Genomic DNA, 27,525 nt, shown 5'->3' with positions numbered 1-27,525 from the left:
GGATGCGGAATACATTCTGCACCAATAGGTCAGCAGTCTCCCGAGCAGAGGGTAGTTTGGGCAGGGCAATGAAATGGGCAGCCTTAGAGAAACGATCAATGACAGTGAGGACCACAGTATTACCTCCAGACGGGGGAAGACCGGTTACGAAGTCCAGGGCAATGTGGGACCACGGACGACCAGGGATCGGTAGAGGGCGGAGCAAACCAGAACTGCGCTTGGTGGAGGTCTGATTCCGGCAACAGACGGTGCAGGCTGCTATGAATGAGCGAGTATCCGTGTCCATGGTCAACCACGAGAAGCGTCGCTTGAGGAATGAGATGGTACGATGGATCCCCGGATGACAGGTAAGGCGGGAGGAGTGTGCCCACTGCAGTACCTGAGAGCGGACAGAGTCTGGGACAAAGAGACAGTTAGGAGGTCCAGTACCTGGATCGGGCTGGGTGGTCTGAGCCTGACGGACCATGGCTTCGACCTCCCAGGTAAGAGCAGCGATGATGCAGGACTGAGGGACGATAGTCTCTGGTTCCGCGTGGAGCTCCTCCACCGTGAACTGGCGGGACAGGGCGTCCGGCTTCACATTCCTGGACCCTGGATGATATGTCAATGTGAAATTGAATCTACCCAGGAACAGGGCCCACCTTGCCTGACGAGAGTTAAGCCGCTTGGCTGTCTGGATATAGGCAGGTTCCTGTGGTCCGTCCAGACAATGAAGGGGTGCTCTGCACCCTCGAGCCAGTGTCGCCACTCCTCTAATGCCAACACCACAGCAAGTAGCTCTCGATTGCCAACATCATAGTTCCTCTCTCTGGGGGATCAAGCTTGTGGAAGAAGAAAGCACAAGGATGCATCTTGTTATCTAGGGGAGAGCGTTGGGATAGTATAGCACCTACCCCAGTCTCAGACGCATCCGTCTCCACAACAAACTGAAGTGATCGGTCAGGGTAGACAAGGATGGGAGAGGAGATGAACAGGCGCTTGAGGTTGGAGAAGGCTGCCTCGGCCTCAGGAGTCCAGCGGAATGGAACTGAGGAAGAGGTGAGTGCTGTCAGAGGAGCTGCCATGGTGCTGTAGTTCATCACAAACCTCCTATAGAAGTTGGCAAAGCCGTTGAAGCGCTGCAGCTGCTTGCGATTGGTAGGAGTTGGCCAGTCCGCGACAGCAGAGACCTCGGCAGGATCCATCCGGAGCTCCCCCTGAGAGATGACGAAACCAAGAAAGGAAGTAGTGATGGCATGAAACTCACATTTCTCGGTCTTGACAAATAGCTTGTTCTCCAGGAGTTGCTGCAACACTGTGCGAACATGCTCCTGATGATCCTGAAGAGAGCGGGAGTAGATAAGAATATCATCCGAGTAAACAAAAACAAAACGACCTAGCATGTCACGGAGCACATCATTCACTAGGGCTTGGAAGACTGCTGGGGCATTTGAGAGACCAAAAGGCATAACTAGGTATTCGAAATGACCTAACGGGGTATTGAAAGCGGTCTTCCATTCATCCCCCTTCCTGATGCGCACCAGATGGTAGGCGTTGCGCAGGTCCAGGGTGGTGAAGATGGAGGCTCCTTGAAGAGGGACAAAGGCAGAGTCAATGAGAGGCAGAGGATACTTGTTTTTTACTGTGATGTTGTTGAGCCCTCTATAGTCAACACAAGGTCTTAAGGTGCCGTCCTTCTTCCCGACAAAGAAAAATCCAGCACCCACTGGAGAGGATGATGGACGGACGATCCCAGCCGTCAGGGACTCCTGAATGTACTTCTCCATGACCAGTTGCTCTGGACGATTACGTTTGTACAGTCGGCTGCTGGGATGAGGGGCCCCAGGCAGAAGCTCAATGGCACAGTCATACGGCCGATGAGGAGGAAGAGAGAGAGCCTGCTCCTTGCTGAAGACTGGGGCGAGGTCATGGTAAACTTGGGGAACCGAGGACAGGTCCGGGGGCACCGCTACAGGCGGTGGCTCAGATGTGGGACTTTGGGCAGAACGGAGACAGTGAGAGTGGCAATATGGACTCCAGGAACTGATCTTTCCTGTAGTCCAATCAAAATGTGGGTTGTGGAGTTTCAACCAGGGAAATCGAAGGAGTAGGGGAACGTGAGGAGAGTCAATAATATGAAAACGGATCTTCTCCTGGTGATTTCCAGATAGATGTAAGGGTATGGGGACGGTTCTACGGTCAACCCTGGCCAGTAACATACCATTTAGGGCCTTGGTATCCAGTGGAACATCGAGGAGCTCCGTTTCGATGCCCAACTGCTGACAAACCCTACTATCAATGAAACTCTCATCAGCCCCTGAATCAATTAGAGCCGTGAATGGGAATGCCCTCCCTCGCCACAAGAGGGAGGCATCGAGCTGCGGACGTTCAGGGGGAGAGGAACTCACAACACGACTCGACAGTAACTCTCCCATTACAGCCGAGCCGGACCTTTTACCGGGCGGATGGGGCAGTTAGCAATGAAATGACCAGCTCGGCCACAGTACAGGCAGGACTGGGTCTTCATTCTGCGGTTCTTCTCACCGGAGGACAGACGGAGGCCGTCTATTTGCATGGGCTCTGGTTCGGAAATCTCCGGCATTTCTCGGTGGAACCCGAGGGAAGTCAGCTGTTCAGAGCGACACTAATCCGGGGAAACAGCGGAGTCCGCACGCCACAGCAGGAGTTGATCGCTGGTTTTAATGGCGAGTTGAATTGCCTCATTCAACGTTTTGAACTCTCCCCGGAGTGCAATCTCCCTCCCAATGTCCCAGTTTAAGCCATTCTGGAACGCCGTGATCACTGCGGCCTCGTTCCAGCCCGACTCCACCGCCAAACCTTGGAAGTGAATCACCAACTCCCGGACTGTCAGACCTCCCTGGCGGATCCTTGAGAGCTGCTGCCCGGCTTGCTGACCCCGTATCGGGTGATCAAACATCCACTTGAGCTCAGTAGCGAAGGCATCGGCAGACACGGCCAGCGGAGAGTTTTGCTCGAAGAGGGCATTATATAAGCTGAGCGGACGGCCCTCTAATAAGTTAACCAGGTAAGCGATCTTAGCATTATCACTAGCATATCTAATGGGTTGTGCATTGAAGGCTAACTGGCATTGGGTGAGAAACTGGCGACAGGTGTTGGGATCACCAGAGTACTTAGCTGGTGGAGGAATCCGGGGTTCCAGGGCAGCAGAGGCAGGTTGTGCGGCTGGAGGGGCTTGTTGAACTGGAGCAGAGACCTGAGCAGCGGGGGCAGGATCCGTGTCCAGCCAAACGATGAGAGCAGACAGGGCGGTGGTGATCTGATCCAACCTGTCTCTGATATCCTTCAGAGCTTTGTCGTGGTGACCCAGATGTGCTTCTTGGTGAGTCATTGCCTCTCTGAGAGACTCAGCTTGCTCTGCCAAGTCCATTGTGGCCGGACTATACTGTTAAGGACCGGCCTTGGACACAGAGGCAGAGGCTGAGACAGGTTTAAAGTCGCTGAGGTTTATTAGAAAAGTCCAATAGCTTAAGCAGGCAGGCAGGCAGGCAGGCAGACAGGCAGGCAGGCAGGCAGGACTCTGGAACTCGAGTCGGGGCTGTAATCCAGCTGCGGGTCCTGAGCAGGAAGACAGGAAAGTTTAGAATGCGGGATCGACAGGACGTCTACAGAATCTAATAGTTATGAATAGCAGCAGCTATGACTAACTTAAACTGAGTCTATAGTCCGGCGCAGACTGAGAGCAGTAGTGGAGCTTATATAGGCAGCTGGTCAATCAAGGCCCCAACTCCAGCACACCAGGTTCACATGAGTAATCAGCCACGCACCTACACACCAATAGAGAGATAGTGAGAGGGAGAGAGAGAGCCTAGTAGGCAGGTGAGGAGGAGGGCATGACAAGAGCTGGTCCAGGCTTGTCTTCGACCTGCTCTTAGTTATGCTGCTATAGGTCTAGAATGTTGGGGGGGGGGGGCTTCTCTTTCCTCTTCTCCCTACTTATCATCATATGTGACCCATCATATCAAATAAATGAATGTCTCATTAAAACATGTTACTGACTTGACTTTTTCCCCAGAGTCCCTATGCCTTATTGTTCCCAGATCCAGGGCCGCAGCTGCGGCCACATCATAGATTGTGATGATGGATCACGAATCAGAGATTGTGATCGTTATGGCAGATCCTTTATCGTACTGGCTGATAAGGATTGTAATGGCAGATGCTGTATTGTGCTGCCTGATTGTGATAGTAATGGCAGATCCTGTATTGTACTGGCATCTGATCATAGTGGTGCACCATAATCGAGGTGGCAGCTGAGGGTGGATCCTGATAGCGGGAGTGGATCATGACGATTGATTATGGACTATGATGGCATCTAATCATGATGGTATATCCTGATCGTGGTGGCTTGTTATCGTGGTTGTATTGGCGGATCCTGTATCATGTTGGCAGCTGATCATGCACTATTATTTTAAACACGACTGCTTGACATACAATGTGTCTACTCAGATATTCTTCCAATATTGACAACAATTCCTCAGTTCATTTACCTTCCAACATGCTACAAACTCTAACCAATGCTATAAATCTAACTAATGCTATAAATCCTCTTATTTTTCTGACTGTGGCAGTTGGGCATGCCACAGGGTTCCCACCACAGCAGCCAGAGATGAACCATTCTGTTTTTAGCATCTTTATTTAACCTTAAACAAAAACTCTCCACAATATAACTTAAAGTGCCCAGCTGTTTCAGTTGGACGTCTCGCTTCCCGCACAGTCTCTGTCCGTCACTGTCCTGAGTCTTCTTCCTGATGCAGCTGCTGCCTTTTAACCCTGAGGATCAATCAGCTAACAACTCTCACCTGAGCTGATTGATCCTCTGTTGTTGTCAAGTTCTGTGTGCTTTCTGTGACCACAACTCTGCCCAAACTTGAAAACTGCTTGATCAATTGTCGAAGGATGCAAAGGACAACTCAATTCTTCTGATTCTTTGATTTTATTTTCTTGAAGATGGTTTTGGTTTGATGGTTTCAAAGAACATAAACAGAATAATGGAATAGGTTGATAACCTTATAGATAAACAGAAAAAACATGCATTAGTCATCAATAAACTCCAATAAACACCAATAAACACTTTCCCTTAAAGTATATCTAAAGAACTGATTTTAACATTTACTTGAATCTCAAAGCAAACAAAGTCATTAAAATTAACTTAGGATCTCAAGATAGTGATTAAAGTAACAATCCTACAGTTTAGTTTATATAATGATTGAGGAACAGTATATATTCACACTTAGTAACATCATACTTAACTATTATGTTTACATCAAAGTTACAATAAAGTACATAAATTCAAAGTCATTCACCTTAAATTGCATGTTACTTACTAAAAACAACCAAAAAGGGCATGGAGAAGCATATTCTCAACACACATTATCCAGACTCGAAGTTTTTTTTTCCTACCAGTTATATTTGTCTTTACCATATTGTAAAGCCAAATATTAGCAAATCAGAGCAATGCTCTCCTCATATATTGTAAATATTGAGCAATAAAGCAAGTTATCTGGTTTTAAAATAAACTGGCAATAATTAGGAATGCCTGTGTTCCTCCTTCCATTCTGGTCTTTAAAAGCTGCTCCATCACCTGGACGATGTCATGATGTCATGACAAGTGTTATTCAGTGTTGATCAGGACACTTAAGGTAATTCGGTTTTCACACAGATTGTGTTTCACTAGACAGAAAAGCTAGAGACAAGCACATCACAGTGCACACTGATGAGAGAATGATTTGGTGTGAAATTAAAATCAATTCAATAAAATTTTATTTGTATTGAGCCAAATCATAATATCCATTATCGCAAGGCACTTTACATAGAAGGTATAAGATAAGATGCCCAGCTTTAAGCTTTCATTAGACACCTAAAATATAACACACATCTTGATTTCCAAAATGATTTGTTTTGGAAAGTAATTAAAAACATACTTAAGTACTGTGATATCAATTTTGATACAAATTTGAGGAACTTGTACTTTATCTGAGTGTTTTAATTCCATGCTATCTTATTCTTCTGTGCTACTACATTTCAGAGGGAAATTATTTTTTCATTTTGATTTGATTTATAAATCACAAGCTGAGTAATTAGGAGTAAATACATTTAATTATCATCATCAATGTACTAGGAATTTTGAAATAAATTAAATCAAAATACTTGGTCCTTATTTCCAGCATAGGGTATGTAGATCTACTCACCCATAAAGGTTTGGAGTAACTTGGGGTCCTTCCGATGCTTTTAGATCAACAGGCGAGCTGCGTATATCCATACAACGCAAGTGACTGGGGCATCCACAATACAGCCTCTAAATAACGCATTATCTGCTGCGAAACTCTTTATTTACTATGAATTGCCAGCACTAGTCCCCTGTGAGTCCAAGTTGCTTTGTTTACGCAGATGATTGATCAGCTGTGTTTTTTTATATAGAGTTTGCTGCTGCTAGTTTTGCGCAACATGGCAGAATACTTATCAGGTGCTTTACAGTACACTATTTTTTTAAAGCAGCTGTGTCCTGGTGCTTGGGCGTAATCACCCGGGTAAAGGCTAGCTAACTTCAGCGGGCTAACGAGCAGCCTCGGAGCTAGCATTAGCTTAGCGAACCGAGAGCAAGTTGTCTTCCTGTTTAATCAACAAACCGGGTGAATACGCCTGAGCTCAAGGACACAGCTGTCCTGCAGCTGCACGCCTCGGTGACGTCACCCCAGTGAAAGCCTGGGATGTAAACAAAGCAACTTGGACTCACAGGGGACTAGTGCTGGCGATTCATAGTAAATAAAGAGTTTCGCAGCAGATAATGCGTTATTTAGAGGCTGTATTGTGGATGCCCCAATCCCTTGCGTTGTATGGATATACACTGATCACGTGTGGATCGAAAAGTGTCTGAAGGACTCCAAGTTACTCCAAACCTTTATGGGTGAGTAGATCTACATACCGTATGCTGGAAATAAGGACCAGGTTGAAAAAAAACGAACTTCTCCTTTAACTTTGAGCCTTTTGTTTTTGACCCACAAGGTCTTGATGTGTCCTGTATGAATAAACTTTTCTGTGTTTGTGTCTGCAGATTTTAAGTTATCTGGTAGCATGTGACCACCTTTGTCAGCTGGGTTATGACATGGCTCAGGTACAAGAGGCTCTGGAGATGTTCCAAAACTGTGAAACAAAGGTGGGACATTCAAAGAGCCACAGCCTCTTCTTTAATCATCTAGAGACAACAAGACATTGCACATTTATAATAATTATATAATCTCTTCTTCTTGAGGCGGAGGAGTTCCTTCATTTGCTGAGTCAGTTTAATGAGATGGGCTTCCAGCAGAACACCATCAAAGAGGTACTGCTGGTCCACGAGAACCACAGAGAACGAGCCCTCGAGGAGCTGATGACACGTGTTGCATGATGGTCCTCCATGGGACCTCAAAATCTGAGGGTGTAACAAGATGTATGATGATGGTGATGATGATGCTTTTTTGTTTTGTACTTTTGCTTATTACTAGTCTATATATGTTGTTGTTAATTTGTTGAATCTCAAGGGTAATAATATCATTTTCTGCATTGCAACTTTTGTATTATATCTATTATTAATATAGAGGAACAAAACAGTGCCCCCAGTGAGCAGCACTTTGGCGACTGTGGAGAGGAAAAACTCTCTCATTAACAGGAAGAAATCTCTAGCAGAATAATGGGTAGGAGAGGGGAAAAGAGGGGAGAGAAGAGAGAGAGAGAAAGTGGGGAGGGGGAGGAGAGGGGGATAGAGAGGCGAGAGGAATGAACACTTGTGCACCATCAGGTATCATTGCTGAATGGAGTGAAACCTGTGAGCTAGTTAAGGCAGCCAACTCGAGCTGCGTTGCTCCGATCATGTGACACACATCATGTGACATACCTCATTCTCCACAATCATCCATTATACACACCCACCTTATTAGGCAACCTATTTAAGCAGAGAGAAATTAAAATAAACGACGAGTTGTCTGATTAAACTAGTTATAATGAAAACAATAACAGTGTAAATTTGTTATTGATTATTAATGATAGTAGCAACAATTCATATAATAATTAATGACTTATAAGTATTATTGTTATGGGGGGGGGCAGAGAGAAGGGCAGAAGTGCTCAGTGTATGATGGGAGTTCCTCCAGCAGTCTAGACCTAAAGCTGCATAACTAAGGGATGGTTCAGGACTCACCTGATCCAGCGCTAACTATAGGCTTTATCAAAAAGGAATGTTTTAAGTTAAACCTTAAATGCAGAGATGGTGTCTGCCTCCCAAACCCAGAGTGGGAGCTGGTTCCACAGGAGAGGAGCCTGGTAGCTGAAGGTTCTACATCCTGTTCAACTCTTACAGTCTCTTGGAACCACAAGAGAGCCTGTTTTTTGGGAGAGAAGTGATCTATCAGAATAAGAATCAGAAATACTTTGTTTATCCCAGGGGGAATTTTTTTGTTTGTTATAATTGTAGAAATGTAAGCATATAAGATTTCAAATTAAATGTTAAGTAAAATAAAATATGAAATATATACAATATGTGAGTACTGTACATTGAATATTTAATGCAAATGGATATGCATTGTAATGACTCCAGTCTGTTGACTTGGGAGAAGTTGTATAGTTGAATGGCCACAGGCAGGAATTACTTCCTGTGGCGCTCTGTGGTGACCCCTGGATGGAAACAGGGGTCACCACAGTGTCCTGACCCTCCTCAGATCCACAACCAGCTCCTTTGTCTTTGTCACATTGAGCTGCAACTAGTTCCGCTCACTCAATGTGACAAAGTTACTCACCACAGCCCTGTATTCAGCATTCTCACCCTTGCTGATACATCTAACTATTGCAGAGTCATCAGACAACTTCTGGAGATGGCAGGACTCTGTCTGGTAGCTGAAGTCTGTGGTGTAGAGGGTGAAGAGGAAGGGAAAGAGGACTGTGGTGCCCCAGTGTTACTGACCACTCTGTCAGACAAATAGTGCTACAAGCGCACATATTGTGGTCTGCCAGTCAGGTAGTTCACAATCTAGGAAACGACTGGGGCGTCCACCTGCATCATCATCAGTTTCTCACCCAGTAGAGCTGGCCTGATGGTATTGAACGCACAGGAGAAGTCAAAAAACATGACGCTCACAGTGCTTGCCAGCTTGTCCAGGTGAGCGTAGACTCGATTCAGCGGGTCAACTCCTCGGTGAACTGGAGGGGATCCAAGTGTGTACTGACCATGGGCCTGAGCTGCTCCAGGATGAGTCTCTCCAGGGTTCTCATGATTTGGGAGGTCTGTGCCACTGTTCTGCAGCCTTTGCAGCATCTGGGAAGCTGCGTCCTTGGCACAGGAATGAGGCAGGATGTCTACCACATCACAGGGACCCTCTGAAGACTCAGGCTCATGTTGAAGATATGGTAAAGCACTCCACAGAACTGGGGGGCACAGGCTTTGAACATCTTGGAGCTGACACCATTGGGGCCCGCAGCCTTGCTCAAGTGGAGTTTCTTCAGCTGTCTTCTAACATGGTGAGGTGTGAAGGACACTGTAGAGCAGTGGTCGCCAACCCGTCGATCGCTGTAACTCTCTGGACTGACAGTCTGCGGTTGCGCGGCAGATCAGCTGTGGGTCGGTTGTCTGTTGTTAACACCAGCTGTGTGTCCGCTACTGGCGGTGGAGCAGCAGGTTTAGCACCTGTATTTCCTTCAATACAAATCGGATTATGCACTGAACTAAATATCAGGACTCTACTGTATGAAGTCCTGCATCTTCTGGTCTGTTGACAACAATCAAAGCCCTGTTAGAACAAATGATGGATTCAGAAGTGAAACGCTGGAGTGCTTTTACTTTGAAACGGGTTCAAGAAGTGTTGTAAATACGTAAATAAATAAATAGACATAGACAGATCAACTTTGTGTTTCACTGCAGAATAAAATGATCTTTCACCTGGGTTTGAAGGTTTTTCTGTGGAATTTATGTCACAAACACAAAACAAAAGCACTGCAGCGTTCCTGTTGCCCAAATCCATTCTTTTAATTAAAATTTTATTTTTATTGTGAAATATTTGCAGGAGCTGAAGATGCATGAATTCATACTGAAATAATAAATATGACCCTCCTAAGTGGGTTTTAAGCAAGATATTGGGGTGGTAGATCTCGGCTTATGTTTTGAATTAAAAATTAATCTTGTGCTTTAAAAGGTTGGAGACCACTGCTGTAGAGGATGCAGGCTGGGGAGGAGGAAGGATGGAGTCATCAGGAAGAAGACAGTCAGCTTGTGAGCCAGAAGAGGTGTAAGGAGGAGGGGGACGGGGGAACCCTCACAGCAATTTGAGGAATGGAGAGGGGGAGGAGAGGTTCTCGAAGACAGACCTCAGAAGAGTTAGGAAGGGAAGGGGCTGCTGTATTAAATCTTTTAAAACAAATAGATGTTTCCTGTCAGCACTCATGCAGCATCCAGTGGCAGTAACATTCATTTAACATACATTAGACTTGACTTATGCATTAGAGTTAACTTATAACACACTAACTATACGTAAAAATTGGCCTGAGATGAAAGTAAATTTAAATTTGTACAGAGGAATTAAGGAAATTAAATTAAATTAAATTAAATTAAACAATTGAAGCAAAATTAAACTTTTACAGAGAAATTAAACATTTGCATAGGATTTCAATATATACAGAGGAATTAAAAATATGCAGGAATATTAAATATGTGCAGAAAATGTGCATAGAAAATAAATTTAGTTAACCCGTGCTAATTGTCTATATAAAAACTAGAAGGTAACTATAGAAATAAAAATGTTTTTTACAACTAGAAACTATATTAAAAATATAAAGTGACCGTAGAAGATTGGGAGAAATGGGGATGAAGGACTGCGTGCAATTAAATTAGGCTGCAAACAGATGAATGAAATGAATGAATGAATGAAAGTCACAGTCACAGCATGTAACATCCATAGAGAAGTTCAGGTAGTCCGTAGTACAGTGGGTGACCCCCCTCGATGTCCTCATGTGGGTCCTGCAGGATGTTCCAGTCAGTAGATTCAAAGCAGTCCCTCAGAGCCTCAGCTGCCTCAGGAGACCCTTTCCTGAAGGAGCGTGTGGTTGTGAACTGTCTCTGGATCTTTGCCTTGTAGTGTGGTGTGAGCAGGACCAGGTTATGGTCAGACTTTCCCAGTGGGGGCAGAGGAGTGGCAGTGTAAGCTTCCTTCACGTTGGCGTACAGGAGGTCTAAAGTCCTGTTCTTCCTAGTGGGGCAGCTTACAAACTGGTGAAAGTCTGGTAGTTTGGAGTCCAGTGTGATGTGGTTAAAATCCCCAGAGATTGCGATGAAGGCGTCTGGGTGCTGTGTTTGCAGCCTTGATACGGTGAAGTGGATGACTTCACATGTGGTCTCGGCATGTGCACGTGGAGGGATGTAAACACAAACAACAATGGCATGGGAAAACTCTCTAATACGGTCTGAGTCCACCTTTGCGTTTGCCACTGAGTCTGCAGTCCCTGTCCGCTTTCACCATCGTGAATCCAGGTACATCCACATTAGTGTCCGGTGTGTTCTGGGTGAGCCAAGTTCATATAAGCACAGTAAACTGCACTCCCTGAATGTCCTGTCGGTCCTCACAAGGGCAGCCAGCTCGTCCGTCTTGTTGGTCAGACAGTTAACATTCCCCATGATAAGGAACTGAGGGCTTGTACTTCCACTGCTTAACCGCTAGCCTAGCCTTCACCTTCGCCCCGGCTCTGCGGCTTCGTCGCCTCCTCCTCAGCTCCTCAGGTATGGGGTGAACAATGCCGGCTCATCACATTGTTTGTAGTGCAAGCAGCTTCTCCTTTGAATAAACGAGTTGTCCTATGTTGACGATAAAAAGACATTGTATCCATAGGATATATAAAGTTCTACACAGCAAGTGTAGTTAAAATAAAATCAAAGTTGAAAAAAACACACTTTAAACGCTAAAGACGACACAACACATACAGAGCTAATGGATAGGCGTCCTGCTCGCGCCAGCGCTGGAAGTATTTGGACAAACTGGAGGTTTTTCACAGATTGACTGTGGTATCCTGATAATAAAGAGTTACAGTAATCCAACCTAGAGGTAACAAATGTGTGGACTAGTTTCTCAGCATCCTTCTGAGACAGGATAATTTGGTCAAACATAACTCCAAGGTTCCTCACAGTGGAGCTAGGAGACAAAATAACACCACCCAAGGTGACTATCTGGTCAGACAGTGTTTCTCTGAGATGTTTAGGGCCAATTACAATGACCTCAGTTTTGTCTGAATTTATAAGTAAGAAGTATTGGGTCAATCAGGCCTTGATGTTCTTGAGACATTTCTGAAGTTGAACTACGTGATTAGATTCATCTGGCTTCATATGAACAGCTGGGTCTGTGTAACAATGGAAGTGTATGTTTACTTTCTGATGATGTTGCCTAAGGAGAGCATATATAAGGTCAAGAGTATCAGTCCAAGGACAGAACCTTCTGGAACACCATGACTAACTTGCATGTGCATTGTTAACATTAACAAATTGAAATCCATCTGATAAAGATTATGATTTAAACCAGTCTAGTGCAGTTCCTTTAATCCCTACATGTTCCAGTCGCTGTAACAGAATCCTATGATCTGTAGTGCTGCACAGATCCAACAGGAAGAGTATAGAGACAAGTTCATCCTATGATGCCATGAAAAGGTCATTAGTGACTTTTAACAGTGCTGTTTCTGTGCTGTGATGGATTCTGAATCCTGACTGAAATTTTTCCAGCAAACTATTACTATCTAAGTAATCACACAGCTGGTTAACAACAGCTTTTTCTAGGATTTTGGAAATGGGTCTATAATTAGCTAAAACCTCTGGATCAATAGTAGGCTTTTTAAGCAGAGGTTTAATAACGACTACCTTAAAAGCCTGTGGTACGTAGCCGGTTAGCAAAGACATATTAATCTGATTTAAAATGGAACTGTCAATTAGGGGGAGGACTTCTTTAAAAAGTCTAGTTGGAACAGAGTCCAGCTGACAAGTAGTTGGTTTAGATGATGAAACTAACGAGGTCAGTTCAGGAAGATCAATAGAGTAAAATTTGTTTAGACATAAATCTGGTGCTATGGTTTCAGGACCAGACAATGTATCAGTGTTATTCACTGGGAGGAGGTGGTGTATTTTATCCCTGATGGTTTTAATTTTATTAGTGAAGAAGCTCATGAAGTCATTGCTTCTCAGATCTAGAGGAATAGATGGGTCAGTAGAGGTGTGACTTTCTGTCAGCCTGGCTACAGTGCTGAAGAGGAACCTGGGGTTGTTCCTATTTTCTTCTATTAGTAATGAATAATAAGAGGTTTGGGCATTTCTAAGTGCTTTTTTGTAATTTATAAGGCTATTCTTCCAGGCTAGGTGGAAGTCTTGGCGATTGGTGGAACGCCACTTCCTTTCTAGCTTCTGCGATGTCTGTTTTAGAGCGCGCGTTTGGGAATTATACCACGGAGCTAATCTCCTCTGACTTACTTTCTTCTTTTTTAATGGGGCGACAGCTTCAAGTGCTGTTTTTAGTGAGGCTGCAGTACTATTTACAAAGTTATCAATTAGTGTGGGAGTAAGGTTTTGATAATCTTCTTGTATTGTACTGAGACATGGCTGAGAGGGAAGTGAGGAGGGGAGCAGTTCTTTAAATTTGTGAACAGTTTTGTCGGATAAACATCGACTGTAATAGAATTTCCGTCCAGAATTGACGTAATTAACAATTCTGAATTCAAATGTAAGTAAAAAATGGTCAGACAGAAGAGGGTTCTGTTGGAATATTCTTATATTTTCTATGTGAACGCCATATGTCAGGACAAGATCAAGAGTGTGATTCAGGCAGTGGGTCGGTTGATTCACATGTTGAGTGAAACCAATCGAGTCTATTATTGATTTAAATGCTGAACTAAGGCTGTCATTGGCAACATCTACATGAATATTGAAATCACCGGCTATAATGATCTGATCTGTTTTAAGAACTAGTTCTGATAAAAATTCAGAGAATTCAGATAGGAATTCAGAGTAAGGGGCGGGTGGACGATATATGATGACTATATTAATTGGTTTATGTGACGTCAGGCTTGGGTGGATGAGGCTGGTTCTAAGATTTTCGAAAGAGTTATAACTCTCTTTTGGTCGGGGGTTGATAGATAGATCAGATTTAAAGATTGCTGCAACCCCTCCACCTCTGCCTGTGTTCCGAGGAATGTGAGTATTAGAGTGGGTTGGGGGCGTCGCTTCATTTAAACCTACATATTCTCCGTCTTGTAGCCAAGTTTCGGTTAAGCATAATAAATCTATTTGATGATCAGTAATGAGATCATTTATAAGTAAAGATTTTGAATTTAGTGACCTGATATTTAATAAAGCACATTTTATAGTTATGTTTTTAGCTAATGTTTTGGCTGTGTTAATTTTGACTAGGTTTGAATGTATCACCCCTCTCCTGTGTACTTTTGATTTAAAGAAATTAGGTGGTCGGGTGGCAGACACAGTTTCTATAGGACATTGTGATGGTGACTGTTTGAATAGAAGCGCAGAGAAGCGTGTAGGACTGCGACTCTGCCTCCTGGTCTCAGCTCTGGATTGTCACGGTGTGGACTTTCTAACAAACGTTGTCATGTTTCTAGATATGAGAGCTGCTCCATCCCAAGTGGGATGAATACAGTCTCTCCTAATCAGACCAGGTTTCCCCCAAAAAGTTCTCCAATTGTTAACGAAGCCCACGTTGTTATCTGGACACCACCTCGACAGCCAGCGGTGAAAGGATGACGTGCGGCTAAACGTGTCATCACTGGAAACATGAGGCAGGGGTCCAGAGAAAATTACGGAGTCCGACATTGTCTTTGCATATGTACACACCGAATCAATATTGATTTTTGTGATCTCCGACTGACATAGTCGGAGGTCATTACTGCCGACGTGAATAATAATCTTACTGTACTTACGCTTACCCTTAGCCAGCAGTTTTAAATAGGACTCTACGTCGCCCGCTCTGGCCCCGGGAATACATTTAACTGTGGTCGCTGGTGTCGCTAACTTCACGTTCCTTAGAATAGAGTCGCCGACTAGGAATATGGGCCGACTAGGCATCAAACGTACGTTGGACTTGGTGCAGACCAGATTTTTCAGGCCAAAGATGTCGGCTGATGTGGAAAGAAAAATTAAGACCTGTGATCGGTGCATCCGCAGAAAAGCGCAGCCAGAAAGGGCAGCACCGCTGGTCAACATAAGATCCACCAGGCCCTTAGAGCTTGTTTGTATGGACTTTTTGTAGGTAGAGCCTGACAGAATCAACACAAAGGATATTTTGGTGATCACGGATCATTTTACGAAGTATGCAGTTGCCATCCCGACGCCAAATAAGAAAGCTCAGACCGTCGCCAGGTGCCCCATGGTCCATTAGGGAATCCCTGAGTGGTTACATAGCGACCAAGGACATGACTTTGAATCATGGACAATCAAAGAGCTCTGCAAATTCGCTAGAATCCATAAAATCTGTATGACTCCGTATCATCCCAGAGGGAATCTAGTCGAACGTTTCAACACAACATTGCTGAGCATGTTGGAAATGCTTGACAATAAAGACAAGTCACAGTGGCGGAACTTTGTAAAACCCTTAGTACACAAGGTAGTACAACTGTACGAAGAGTGATGTAACAGGGTTCACACCCTATGAACTCATGTTCGGTCGTCAACCGAGACTACCTGTCCATCTGGAATTTGGGTTACCCTTGAAGGATGGTGAGTATAAGCTTCACTCACAGTACGTTCAAAGACTCATGTCTCATCTGGAAGAGAGTTACACCCAAAACGCCGCAAAGAAAAGTCAAGATTCGACAGGCATGTCACAGCCTCTAAATTGGAGGCTGGTGACAGGGTGTTGGTGAGAGAGCCCTCTGGTATCTGTTGCTCAATCTCTGTTGCAAGGCCTGAGCACGGACTAATCTGAACTCATCCTTCAAACCTGTTACCGGACAGCAGTTTCAGGGACAGAGGCATGCATAAGTTCAGGAGGGGAGGGTGTAACCCAGGTTAAAAATCTGTAGTAAAAACAGTAAATTAGTTCATTGTATGTTGAAAACAAAGATGTTTAATTAAGAAAAGTGAAATTCATGGTGGAAAAATCAGTTCATTAAATACTATGTTTTGGTTAATAATTAAAAACAGATGTTTATCTAAAAGGAGAGATAGAACTGTATTAAAATAATTTATAGAGAGTTTTAGTTTGAAGGAGACTGGTTGGAGACGGTCTTTCACCCAATCAGAAAAGAAGCCCCGCCCATTGACCTGTTCGGGGCAGGTTCACTTCCTCTGAAGTTGCCGGGAAGAGAGAGAGCAAGCTGCATTGAACACGACACTCATAGAAAGATAAAACAATAATAGTGGATAAAACTCAGATAAACTACCAACAAAATCTCCCAGGACGACCAGGACCTGTGTGAGCACAGTCGTAAGAACCTCTCGGGAAGAGAAACACATTGGTTAGCGACCGCCTTGATGTGCTAAATGCTAATAGCTAATGCAACGAGTTAACCTGTTAGCATATGATTGGCGCGAGACAGACACACTACTACAAAACATATATTAATGCTGAAGCGCTGATCTGACATTTTAAAGGTGCAATATGAGACTTTTGTTTGCTCCTTTGTTGCACATTGAGCTGTATTGTGTGTGTGTTTAGCACCTTATTTGTGCATTCTAAGCACATTTAGCCATATTTTATTAACTGTGCACATTACATATTTTTCTTTCTAGGTGATTAATATTGTTTTATGTGCTAATTACTATGTAAAGAGCACAGAATATTTTGATACTGTTGGTTTGGAGTGAGGATTATTTCAATAACATAATCTGATATTTTGAGTGTTGCTTATTTTATTACTGAACATTGTGATGCCATCTTGCAACAGTAATTCAGTCAAAATAGTTATTCTCTACTCATAAAGAGTTTATGTGGATTTAACATGATTTATGTACTATAATTCATTTTTTGAGATTTGAGAAAATTAAGATGAATGCTCTGAACCTACTTATTATAGGTCAGGTTTTTTGATGGACCCATTGAGAGTTGGACCTACCTGGATGTTGGAGCCAGTCGAAGTTTGATGGCGAGCCAGACCCCGGAGGATATTTAGAGATACTACGCCACGGAGCCTGAATCCTTTTACATACACACACACACCATCCAAGCAACACTGCGGTGGGACTGATTTTCCACCTTCACGGTGTTGACTGAATAGTAACTGAAAACAGATGAACTGAACTTTAGAAAAAACGCAGCTGCAAAACTTTATTTTATTTTTTTATTTTCTATACTTACCCGGGTAAGAGTTGTGATAATTTGTGTGATGATGATTTGTATTCATCCTTCCCATCGTGTAATAAATAGGGAAGCGTTATTGTTTCTTAAAGAGTATACTGAGTTTGTCTCATTCCTGCGTCATCGTTTGATCAATCCTGGGCTCCATAGTTAATCTTAGAACTTGTGATTTCATTGGTTATTGAACCTTGTCACAAAGTCCAAGGCTGAGATCTCCAAAGAGGTTACTCTAAAGATGGAGATGTGAGCACCTCCCACTGTTCCTCCCACTTTACAAATAGAGGCCCAGTTGAGGCCTTCCCCCTTTTCCTTTGTCTCCAGACTCTGTGTGTGTGCTGGTGGTGCTCACCTGAGTTTGCCATGCGTGTTTGACTTCATCTCATTGTAAGTAAATCTAAACTTATTTCAATGCATTAAGGTTAAGGTCAATGTCTAAGTTTCAAGTATTTTAACATGCCTAAGTTTAACGAGAATCTTTTGGTTTGATGTGTTAATGGATGATGAACTTAAAAGATTGATTGATTGTAGCCTATTCTAATTTAATAGTATTTCGTCATATTTATCAGGCATGAATTACTTTGTTTCCTTTCTTTCTTTCTTTGTTTAGAACCATGGCACTCGGTGACACCACCCCCCTCAATTCAAACGACAAACTAATAAACAGAGATTAAATACAAGCAACTTCTGTGTCCTGGTGGTTTGTGTGGCTCCAGTCTGAACCTTCATAACAAAATTTGGTCCTTCGAGCCGGAGACTGAGCCACACTCCACATGTCCACAGACTAGAGCAACTTCAAATGGCTGATTCAGCTGATTCAAAGGCTGTTGGCATTAACCCGGTTGATGGGCTGATCACTGATGAAGCGCAGGCTTCTCCTGAATTCACGGATGAACACCAAGGTGGACAAGACATAACCCAGCCTAACATGGATAAGGCTCCCCCTGTAATGTCTCAAACATCACCTCGGCCATCCTCATCCACTCAACACATAGAGCCTGCCCTTCCACCTGAACCATCAATTCCCCCTTTGCCATCAGCATCCTACACAATCCCTGAGAACCCACTCACAGAGCCCAGCGGCCAAGAGAGACCCAGGAGGCATAGACGCCCCCCTGACTATTACGGAGTCCATGTACTGCCACAACAAACATCTATAAAGTCCCATGGCCCACGCAGTGGTGCTTATAGTAAGACTGGCTCCAAGTCAGTTTCCAGTCTCCCCTCAGCCTCTCGAATTAGTAGGTTTTCCAGAGGCAGCAGTACTTCAGTCTTAAGTGATCTCCAAGCCAGCCTCCTTGAGGAAAAGAAGAGGAGAGATGAGCTGGAGGAGTTGAAAAGACAACAAAGGGAGGATGAGGAGCTTGATACAGAATGTGCATTGATAGACAAGGAAGCCAGAGATGCTCAGCAAAGACAACAGGAAGCCCAACAGAAGAGAGAGAAAATTGTCAGAAAGGTTGCAACGAATCGACGCATCCGCATTAAGGAGCAAGAGCTTGAGGCAGCCCAGCTTGTTTCAAGTTTTATTAGAGAAAACCTCTTGGATGATCACCCTGCTCCAGCTTCTGCACCAACATCATCATCTCTTCATGACCATGTAGCTTCCACTTCCCTTTATGATCTCTCTCCCTCCAGAATATTTACTCCTGCCCCTGTAAACATGAGATATGCCGAGTCTCAAGCTGGTTCAACACCCCCACTATCACAAATTGGCTATTCCATTGCCCCTCAGATTCATCCTATGCTTCAGCCCGCGCAGCAAATCCTATCCCCTGTCCAGGTTCCCACCTCTACTGTCCAGTCATATATCCCCCCTCTGCCTGCTGACGCCATACTACCGTCCCTCTCTACCCACCATGTACCTGTAACTGTAGGCATAGTCCAAGCCCCTATTCAAATCCCATCTAGGCATGCACCTGTAGCTTTAAGCTCAGTCCAAGCCCCCAATCAATCTGCATCCATGCTTGGCCCTGTGCAAACCACCTTCGCAGGGAGTTTACCACCTATGCAGATATCATCTCTGCCTCCACGTTCTGTGCACTCGCAACCCCCCAATGTTATGGATCTGGTCCTGGCCTCAGCCTATGGGATACCAAAGCCCTCACTCCCTGTGTTCAAGAGTGGTAGAGAAAGTGATTTTGCTCTGTTAAAAATGGCCTTAGATAACCTCCTTGACAACCACACCCATCTTACTGAGCAATTCAAATACCAGGTCCTCTTGGAACATCTTAAACACCCAGGAGCCCACAAATTGGCCAGATCTTGCATGCATGATATGAGACCATATTCTACTGCCCTTCAAGCGCTGCAGGAGAAGTATGGTCAACCAAGGCTATTAGTTCAGGGTGAGATTGGTTCAATATTGAATTCTCCTGTTATTCGTATTGGTGATGTTGAGGCCTTTGATGATTTCTCTCTCTCTATCCATGCTCTGGTGGGAATGTTGCTGACACTGGAGGGCCCTACAGGATCTGAATTAAGATGTGGCTCCCATGTGGATAAACTCCTCAGTAAACTCCCTGTACAGTACAGAGATGGATTCATTGAGCACTGTATTAACCGAGGCATTCTCACTGGACAGGCAACCAGAACTTATTCCCTCCTTGACCTCTCAACCTGGCTACAGTTGAAATCAAGGGCCAAACGCATATCAGAGAGAGCTGTGGAGTTTCACAAACAAGAAAAACAGCAGACTGGAAAACGTCAGCCTTCCAGACCAGTCTCCTCTGTCTACTTGTTGTCAACATCTGATGAGAATGGCACATCGAGAGCACACTCCAAGGAGAAGGTAACTGCCAATTCTACTATTAAACCTAAACCTTACTGTCCCTACTGTAACATTCGAGACCACTTCCTTGGCTCATGTGCAGAGTTTAAGAAACTCACAATGACCGACATTGAGAAATGGATCAGTGAGAAAGGGAGATGCACTAAATGCGGGAGAACACACAAAATGGATAAATGCACCTTGAAGAGGCCGTGTAATGTATGTAAAGAGATTCACTTAACCATTCTCCATGATCTCCATATATCTAAATCGGCCACAGTGATGTTTGCATCTTCCCCCTCTGAGCTCTTCTATGTTGACCAACCTAATCGCTCTTGTAAAGTAATGCTGAAGGTTGTGAATGTACTCATACACAACGGGGATAAAACCCTTAAAACGCACGCAGTTCTTGATGATGGTGCAGATAGGTCCATTCTGCTCCCCCAAGCTGTCCAACATTTGGGCCTCGCCACTCAGCCTGAAACCCTCTCCCTATGCACAGTAAGACATGATATAGTGCAATTGGATGGGGCATCTGTGTCCTTCGAAATTTCCCCTCTTAACCAGCCGAATGAAAGACATGTTATTAATCAAGCTTTCACGGCAGAGAACCTTGGGCTATCTCAACACACATACCCCCTGAAGCAGCTACAAGAGCAATATCACCATCTCGATGGTATCCCATTACAGCCCATTGACCATGCATGTCCCCTGGTTCTCATTGGCTCAGACTATGCCCATCTAATCACGGCCACAGAGGAGATACGGATGGGGCCCCCTGGTGGTCCACTGGCAGTGCACACCCGGCTTGGATGGGCTCTCCAAGGGCCAGCTAATGTAATACAAACCCAGCCAAATGTTTCCTTTGCTCTTACCTGCTTCAAAAGTGAACTACTCAGGAATGTGGAAAGGTTGTGGCAGATTGACACCTTGCCCTATGTGAATGAGAAGACAGCCACAAGATCAAAACAGGATAAATTGGCCCTTGATCTTCTCAACTCTAAGACGGTGAGAGTAAACATAGATGGTGTAATGCGCTATGCCACTCCATTGCTTAGAGCCCCTACTATGCCTGTCCTTAGAGCTCCAAAGGAAGCTGTCCTGCCCCGTCTCTGCGCCACAGAAAGACGCCTGTCCAAGGATCCCAAACTGTCTGAGAAATACCAAGAGGAACTGGATAAGCTGGTGCAGTCTGGCTATGTTTGTCAAATCCCCAGTGAACAGATAGACCAACCTAAAGAGATCTGGTATTTCCCACATCACATTGTTGAACACAACAACAAACACAGGGTTGTATTTGACTGCTCCTTTGAGTATATGGGACAAACTTTGAACAGATGTCTTCTGCCTGGTCCAACACTCGGCCCCTCTCTGCTGGGAGTTCTCCTCAGATTTCGCCTACATCCCATCGCAATCTGTGGAGATATTAAAGGTATGTTCCACCAGGTGCGCCTTTTGAATGAAGACAAGTCTTTATTGCGTTTCATATGGAGAGGGATGCAGCTGGATCAGGAGCCAAGTGTGTATGAATGGCAAGTGTTGCCCTTTGGAACAACCTGTAGTCCATGCTGCGCCATCTATGCGGTCAACAGACATGTCCAAGATCACTGTAATGGAAATGAGGAGGTTCTCCACTCTGTCCAACAATGTTTTTATGTTGATAACTGCCTCCAAAGTTTCCCATCCTCTCACCAAGCCAAGTCGCTCATTGAAAAGATGCGCCCTCTGCTGGCAACTGGTGGCTTTGACATCGGACAATGGGCTAGTAATGATCCAGCTGTCATACACCATCTTCCACCAGATGCAAAGTCCAAAACAAGCGAGTTGTGGCTCTCAGGAGATGGAGACCCCAAAGAACTGACATTAGGTCTCCAATGGAACTGCCTGACAGACATGCTGAGCTACAAAACTAAATCAATCACCTACCATCAACCTACAATGAGGAATATATACAGAGTGCTGGCAAGTCAATATGATCCTCTGGGCTATCTGACTCCCTTCATAACCCGAGCAAAGATCCTGGTTCAAGACCTATGGAAACAGGAAAGAGGATGGGATAACATCATCAAAACAGAAAGCCTGTTGAAGCAATGGCAAGCATGGGAGCTGGAACTGAATAATCTCCCTGACATTCACTTCCCCCGCTGTTATCTACCCACCTGCATCAACTCGGCCACATCAGATTCCCAAATGCATGTGTTCTGCGACGCTTCAGAGCGCGTCTATGGCGCAGTTGCCTACCTTCGGGTTGAGGACAATGTTGAGAACATTCATGTCAGCTTCATCATGGCCAGGTCTCGCATAGCCCCTAAACGCCAGCTTTCCATCCCTCGTCTTGAACTGTGTGCAGCTCTAGCAGGTGCCCAGCTGGCTCATCTTCTCAGTGCTGAGCTCACTATTCCCCAACAGTCTGTGACACTCTGGACTGATTCAACAACAGTCTTGTCCTGGTTGACCTCTGACTCCTGCCGTTACAAGGTGTTGGGACCAGAATAGCTGAGATTCAGACCCTGACTGACACCAGGAGCTGGAGGTATGTTGACTCAAAGAATAACCCAGCTGATGATGTAACACGGGGTAAAACCCTCCTGGAGCTCTCTCAGCAACACAGATGGAGTCAAGGCCCACCATTCCTCATCTTAACTGCTGACTGCTGGCCAACCAGTCCACTTGTACCAGCTGAACCAGAACCAGTTGAGGAAATAAGGAAGTCAATGTTCTGTGGAACAATGATGTCAACTGGCATAAACCTTCCTGATTTTAAGAAGTATGGCAGCTGGGATGACTTAATAGAGGAAACAAAGACTATGCTTTATGGGGCGGCGGATCACAGTTCAAACATAGCCCAGTGTTACATCGACTCAGAGAAGCACCTTCTGCAAAGAGCTCAATCAGAGTGTTTCCCCGAGGAGATAAACGCCCTTAAAGGTGGGAAATCTATTCCAAGGAATAGCAAACTACTCCCCCTGTCTCCTGAATATGACCGTGAACTCGGCCTAATCCGAGTGGGAGGCCGACTCCGAAGAGCAGAAACCCTTGACCACGACACCATTCACCCAATTGTCTTAGATCCCAGACATTATGTCACAAGACTCATTATTAAGCATTATGATGAAAAACTACTGCACCCAGGCCCTGAGCGCGTCCTGGGAGAAATGAGACGGAGGTACTGGATTCTGCGTGGTCGTCAAGCCATTCGCCAGCATCAACATCAATGTCAAGACTGTCAGAAATGGAGAGCCAAACCAGTTATTCCCAAAATGGCCGATCTTCCTCCAGCCCGCCTTCGATTGTCAAAGCCCCCATTCTGGTCCACAGGCATGGACTGTTTTGGGCCTTTCACAGTAAAAATCGGCCGCCGCACAGAAAAAAGGTGGGGCATACTCTTTAAATGTTTAACAACACGCTGTGTACATCTTGAGCTACTTAACAGTATGGATGCAGATACATTTCTGATGGCCTTCAGAAGATTTGTCTCACGCAGGGGAAAACCCTTTGAACTCCTCTCTGATTGTGGAACAAATTTCAGAGCAGGAGAGTCAGAGCTAAGAAATGCTTTCCAGGCTATGGCGTCGGATTTGAGGCAGAAATTAGCCCACACACAGGTGAGATTCCAATTCAATCCTCCATCTGCCCCACATTTTGGTGGGAGCTGGGAACGTGAAATAAGATCAGTTAAAACAGCCCTCTATGTTGCATTGGGGAAGCAAACAACAACAGACACAGTCCTGCACACAGTACTGGTTGAAGTTGAAGGCATCCTTAATTCAAAGCCCCTTGGATACGTCTCCTCTGACCTTGCCGATCCAGATCCAGTAACACCAAATATGTTGCTCATGGGGCGGCTTGACTCCTCTCTTCCTCAGGCAATCTACTGCTCAAGTGAACTCCTTGGCCGAAGGACATGGCGTCACAGCCAGATCTTGGCAGATCGTTTCTGGACAACATTCATTCACTACTATCTCCCTACATTACAGACCAGACAAAAATGGAAGTCGGACAAGGACAACCTGGATTTAGGTCAGGTCGTACTGATTGTTGACCCCCAATACCCTCGAGCATCATGGCCCGTAGGAAGAATAACTGAAGTGTACCCTGGACAGGATGGTAAGGTTCGCAGCGCCAAGGTCAGGATGCAGGGAAGAGAATACGTACGACCTGTTGCTAGATTGATCCCACTTCCCGGGATCACAGATTGAAGAAAATGTACGTATTTGCTGCACAAATACGGGGGCGGCTGTCACAAAGTCCAAGGCTGAGATCTCCAAAGAGGAAACTCTAAAGATGGAGATGTGAGCACCTCCCACTGTTCCTCCCACTTTACAAATAGAGGCCCAGTTGAGGCCTTCCCCCTTTTCCTTTGTCTCCAGACTCTGTGTGTGTGCTGGTGGTGCTCACCTGAGTTTGCCATGCGTGTTTGACTTCATCTCATTGTAAGTAAATCTAAACTTATTTCAATGCATTAAGGTTAAGGTCAATGTCTAAGTTTCAAGTATTTTAACATGCCTAAGTTTAACGAGAATCTTTTGGTTTGATGTGTTAATGGATGATGAACTTAAAAGATTGATTGATTGTAGCCTATTCTAATTTAATAGTATTTCGTCATATTTATCAGGCATGAATTACTTTGTTTCCTTTCTTTCTTTCTTTGTTTAGAACCATGGCACTCGGTGACACCACCCCCCTCAATTCAAACGACAAACTAATAAACAGAGATTAAATACAAGCAACTTCTGTGTCCTGGTGGTTTGTGTGGCTCCAGTCTGAACCTTCATAACAAACCTAGTTACTATTTTTCAGTACTATTCTCTTTTCCTCTCAGAAGGGTTACATATGCATAGATGTCTCTGGAAAAGATGTCGTCTTGAAGGCAACCTATGCTGCTCCAAAATCTCGATATACTTTTTTGCATTAATGGTGCCATCACAGAAGTGTAAGCTACCTTTGCCAAGGGCACTGACACTACCCCATAACATGACAGACCCTGACTTTTGGACTTGTTGCTGAATGTTCCTTTAACATAGCCCTAAATTGCCCATCCCACCTTTTTTTTTAAATGTGTTGCAGGCCTGAAGGACAAAATGTCCAGATAAAATGAAGTAGAGCAGACAAAACATAAAATATCTAATGTTCACACTGTCTGCAATGAAATACAAGTCAAACTACTGCTGCAAAGCATCACTGAGCGGGCCCAAGCACTTCCTAACCCTGATGTCACTAGGAAGGGCGGTCAACAACCAGTCGAAGTGGCTGTGTTGCGTGCGTTTTTCGGTGGGAACGATAAACTGTGGACACGCGTGGCCAGGTGCTGTCCCCACTAGCCCCGAGGCTCCAGCCACATCCATCTTGAGCACCTGCATAACTCAGGGACCCACTCTTAAGCGCTTATAATTATATTTTTCTCAAGCTGATTTTTTTTAACTCTTAAACTCTATGTTTACTTTGTGTTTGTTGATTTGCTTCAGAGTTTGAGGCATGTATTACGCACCATGTGCACATAGTTCATCTGCTACACGCAAAACAAGCATAGGGTTAGGTAACCCTGGCATGTGGTTATCAGGGGCCAGGCATGTCTACACTGATACAATAAAGGCAGCACACAGGTCTAAACTGAATGTATGTCAAATCAATGTGGAGAGCACTGATCACCTTTATAGACTGACTGTTTTGTGATTTTTTAATTGAAAACCTTATTTTGTACAGTAAGTCTGTCATAACAGTAACAGTAAAATACCTTTTAAAAGCACAAATCATGAAGCTGGTGAAGAAGCACACTTTTAATAGTCAAACAGTGATAAAAAATGTATGATGTATAGAAATAAAATTCTTTTGTACATCGAGATGCATCAATAATAGTTTAATAATCAAATTGTGAGGTACCTAGAGATTGACATCCCTGACAACATTTACTTGAGCCATGCAATAACCTTTGGAAGATGTACAAGTGTACGTAGACAAAAGGATGTGTCGTCAAGATGTTTCACGTCTCATCTAAGAAGTTTCTTCAGAACTCAATAAATGAATATGTAGTAGTCATGGTCTGTGCAGATGTTGAGACAAATTTTCCTCAACAAGAGGCAGGAAAAAGTACAAAAAAAGATGATTGACATTTGTTGGCTATGTGATAATGACAGTGATTACAGGTTGTAAGCTTCATAATTTTTTACATTTCTAGAACAATAACAAAATATTGTATGGTACTATACTATTTTGTCTATTGGTTATGCTGCCAGTGAAAACAACAGACAGCTGCGACATGCAGTGGAACCGAGGCACAGCCACCACCAGTGTGGCCTAGGCATAACATAATGAGAGCTCACAAGACTCCACCTGCAACTTTGGCATCATAAGGGGTTAGGCAGGGAGCGGTGAAACAGTGGACGTTTGGACTGCAACTTTGGTCTCAGTTTGAGAATCATTGCAGCCCTCATCCCTACATATTATGTATATAGTTATCAGAGGTGTTGCTACATTTTTAAAGGCAGTTATTCACTTGCAGATCACATAGAAATATAATATAAATTTGTTTTATAGATACAAACCTGTAGTTATTTCACTCCCATCTTCTTCCTTTTCAGCTGCTGCTCTAATAGCTCTCCCCCGTCTTGCCCGGACAGATCTTTTTCCTCTCGTTCCTCCTCTTCCTCTTAATATCCCGTACACCTCTTCGCAGCTGTCAGCAAATGGCAAAAACATATGCATCCTGCTAACGCCATCTCTCTGTTATCTCTGTTATCTCTGATTTTATCAGACTAAATCAGTTTTTCACCGTGTGTCTTTTGACTGCATACAATGTTGTATGTCTAATAACTTAATATGTTGCATTCTTATATGTTCTGTCAACATATTTGTTTACACTGGGGATCAGAGAGAAATGGCATTTCAGTTCCATCTATGTCCTGTACATAGCAGAATTGACTTTGACTTGAGCAAGTATGTGGAAGACTGACCAAATTGTTTATCTAAATGGGTAACTTCACTTTACGATTATTGCTCAGAGACTTTAACTCTATGGTCTCTTGCAGCCTTAACTTTATGGTATCTCTTGGCATATGGTTGGGGTCTCACATCAGGGGTCTTTCTAGGGGTCATCCACAGAAATGTGAAGGCAGGTATGGTTTCATAGTGAGTCCCCAGCAGGTGGCGCTGGTCTGGACTTTGATCTTAGGTTGACATTTTTGTGTTTATTGGACAATGCAGAGTGGAGTTAAAAACAACTTAATTTTCACGTTGTTCAGTAGGTGGCGCTATGACCCTGACAAATGGAGGTGTTCAGGCTAATTTCTGATCATAGGATTTCATTTGGGGCCAATTGGACAATGCACAGTGGAGTTATGACAACTTTGTCTCCTTTGGCTAATGATCCACTTTCGCTGAACCTCAATGTTTACATGGTTTGAGGGAATGCCACAATCTTGACCATATTCTTATAGCTTCTCTGAG

General features: G+C 44.3%; 3 protein-coding genes across 6 annotated transcripts in view; 2 read left to right on the top strand and 1 right to left on the bottom strand.

The window, feature by feature from the left end:
* ubap1lb (ubiquitin associated protein 1-like b) overlaps positions 1–8,527 on the top strand; it is a 43,405-nt gene extending 34,878 nt beyond the window's left edge. Inside the window, exons 7-8 of one of the 2 annotated variants that reach the window (XR_011240825.1) lie at positions 7,070–7,171; positions 7,268–7,284. Coding sequence is in view for 1 of the 2 variants with exons in the window: in XM_069523056.1 (XP_069379157.1) it covers positions 7,070–7,171; positions 7,268–7,402 (237 nt within the window). In the remaining variant the exon portion in view is untranslated. Of the gene's footprint in view, positions 1–7,069; positions 7,172–7,267 lie in introns of both variants that reach the window. The other variant, XM_069523056.1, reaches the window with a different exon arrangement.
* A 1,476-nt stretch (positions 8,528–10,003) lies between these two features.
* Positions 10,004–17,041, bottom strand: LOC138407446 (uncharacterized). 3 transcript variants are annotated; one of them, XR_011240859.1, is made up of 2 exons: positions 11,924–12,388; positions 10,004–11,827 (listed from the first exon to the last, which is right to left on the bottom strand). XR_011240859.1 is itself a non-coding variant. In XM_069523419.1 (2 exons), the coding sequence occupies exon 1, from the start codon at positions 15,221–15,223 to the stop codon at positions 14,582–14,584; it is 642 nt and encodes a 213-aa protein (XP_069379520.1). In that variant the 5' UTR covers positions 15,224–17,041; the 3' UTR covers positions 10,004–11,827; positions 12,395–14,581. The 3 variants fall into 3 exon arrangements, 1 of the variants encoding a protein (XP_069379520.1); XR_011240857.1 differs by having other exon boundaries at positions 11,954–12,388; XM_069523419.1 differs by lacking the exon at positions 11,924–12,388 and adding an exon at positions 12,395–17,041.
* Positions 17,042–17,576: 535 nt separating this feature from the next.
* Positions 17,577–24,812, top strand: LOC138407263 (uncharacterized). Its single transcript, XM_069522649.1, has 2 exons — positions 17,577–23,687; positions 23,949–24,812. Exon 1 carries the CDS (start codon positions 18,112–18,114, stop codon positions 22,576–22,578), a length of 4,467 nt encoding a protein of 1,488 aa, XP_069378750.1. The 5' UTR covers positions 17,577–18,111; the 3' UTR covers positions 22,579–23,687; positions 23,949–24,812.
* Positions 24,813–27,525: the final 2,713 nt, after the last annotated feature.

This window comes from Paralichthys olivaceus, chromosome 1 (genome assembly GCF_024713975.1).
Source record: "Paralichthys olivaceus isolate ysfri-2021 chromosome 1, ASM2471397v2, whole genome shotgun sequence".
Taxonomy (NCBI): domain Eukaryota; kingdom Metazoa; phylum Chordata; class Actinopteri; order Pleuronectiformes; family Paralichthyidae; genus Paralichthys; species Paralichthys olivaceus.
The sequence above is the reverse complement of the archived record's forward strand: the minus strand, read 5'-3'. Positions and strand labels throughout refer to the sequence as shown.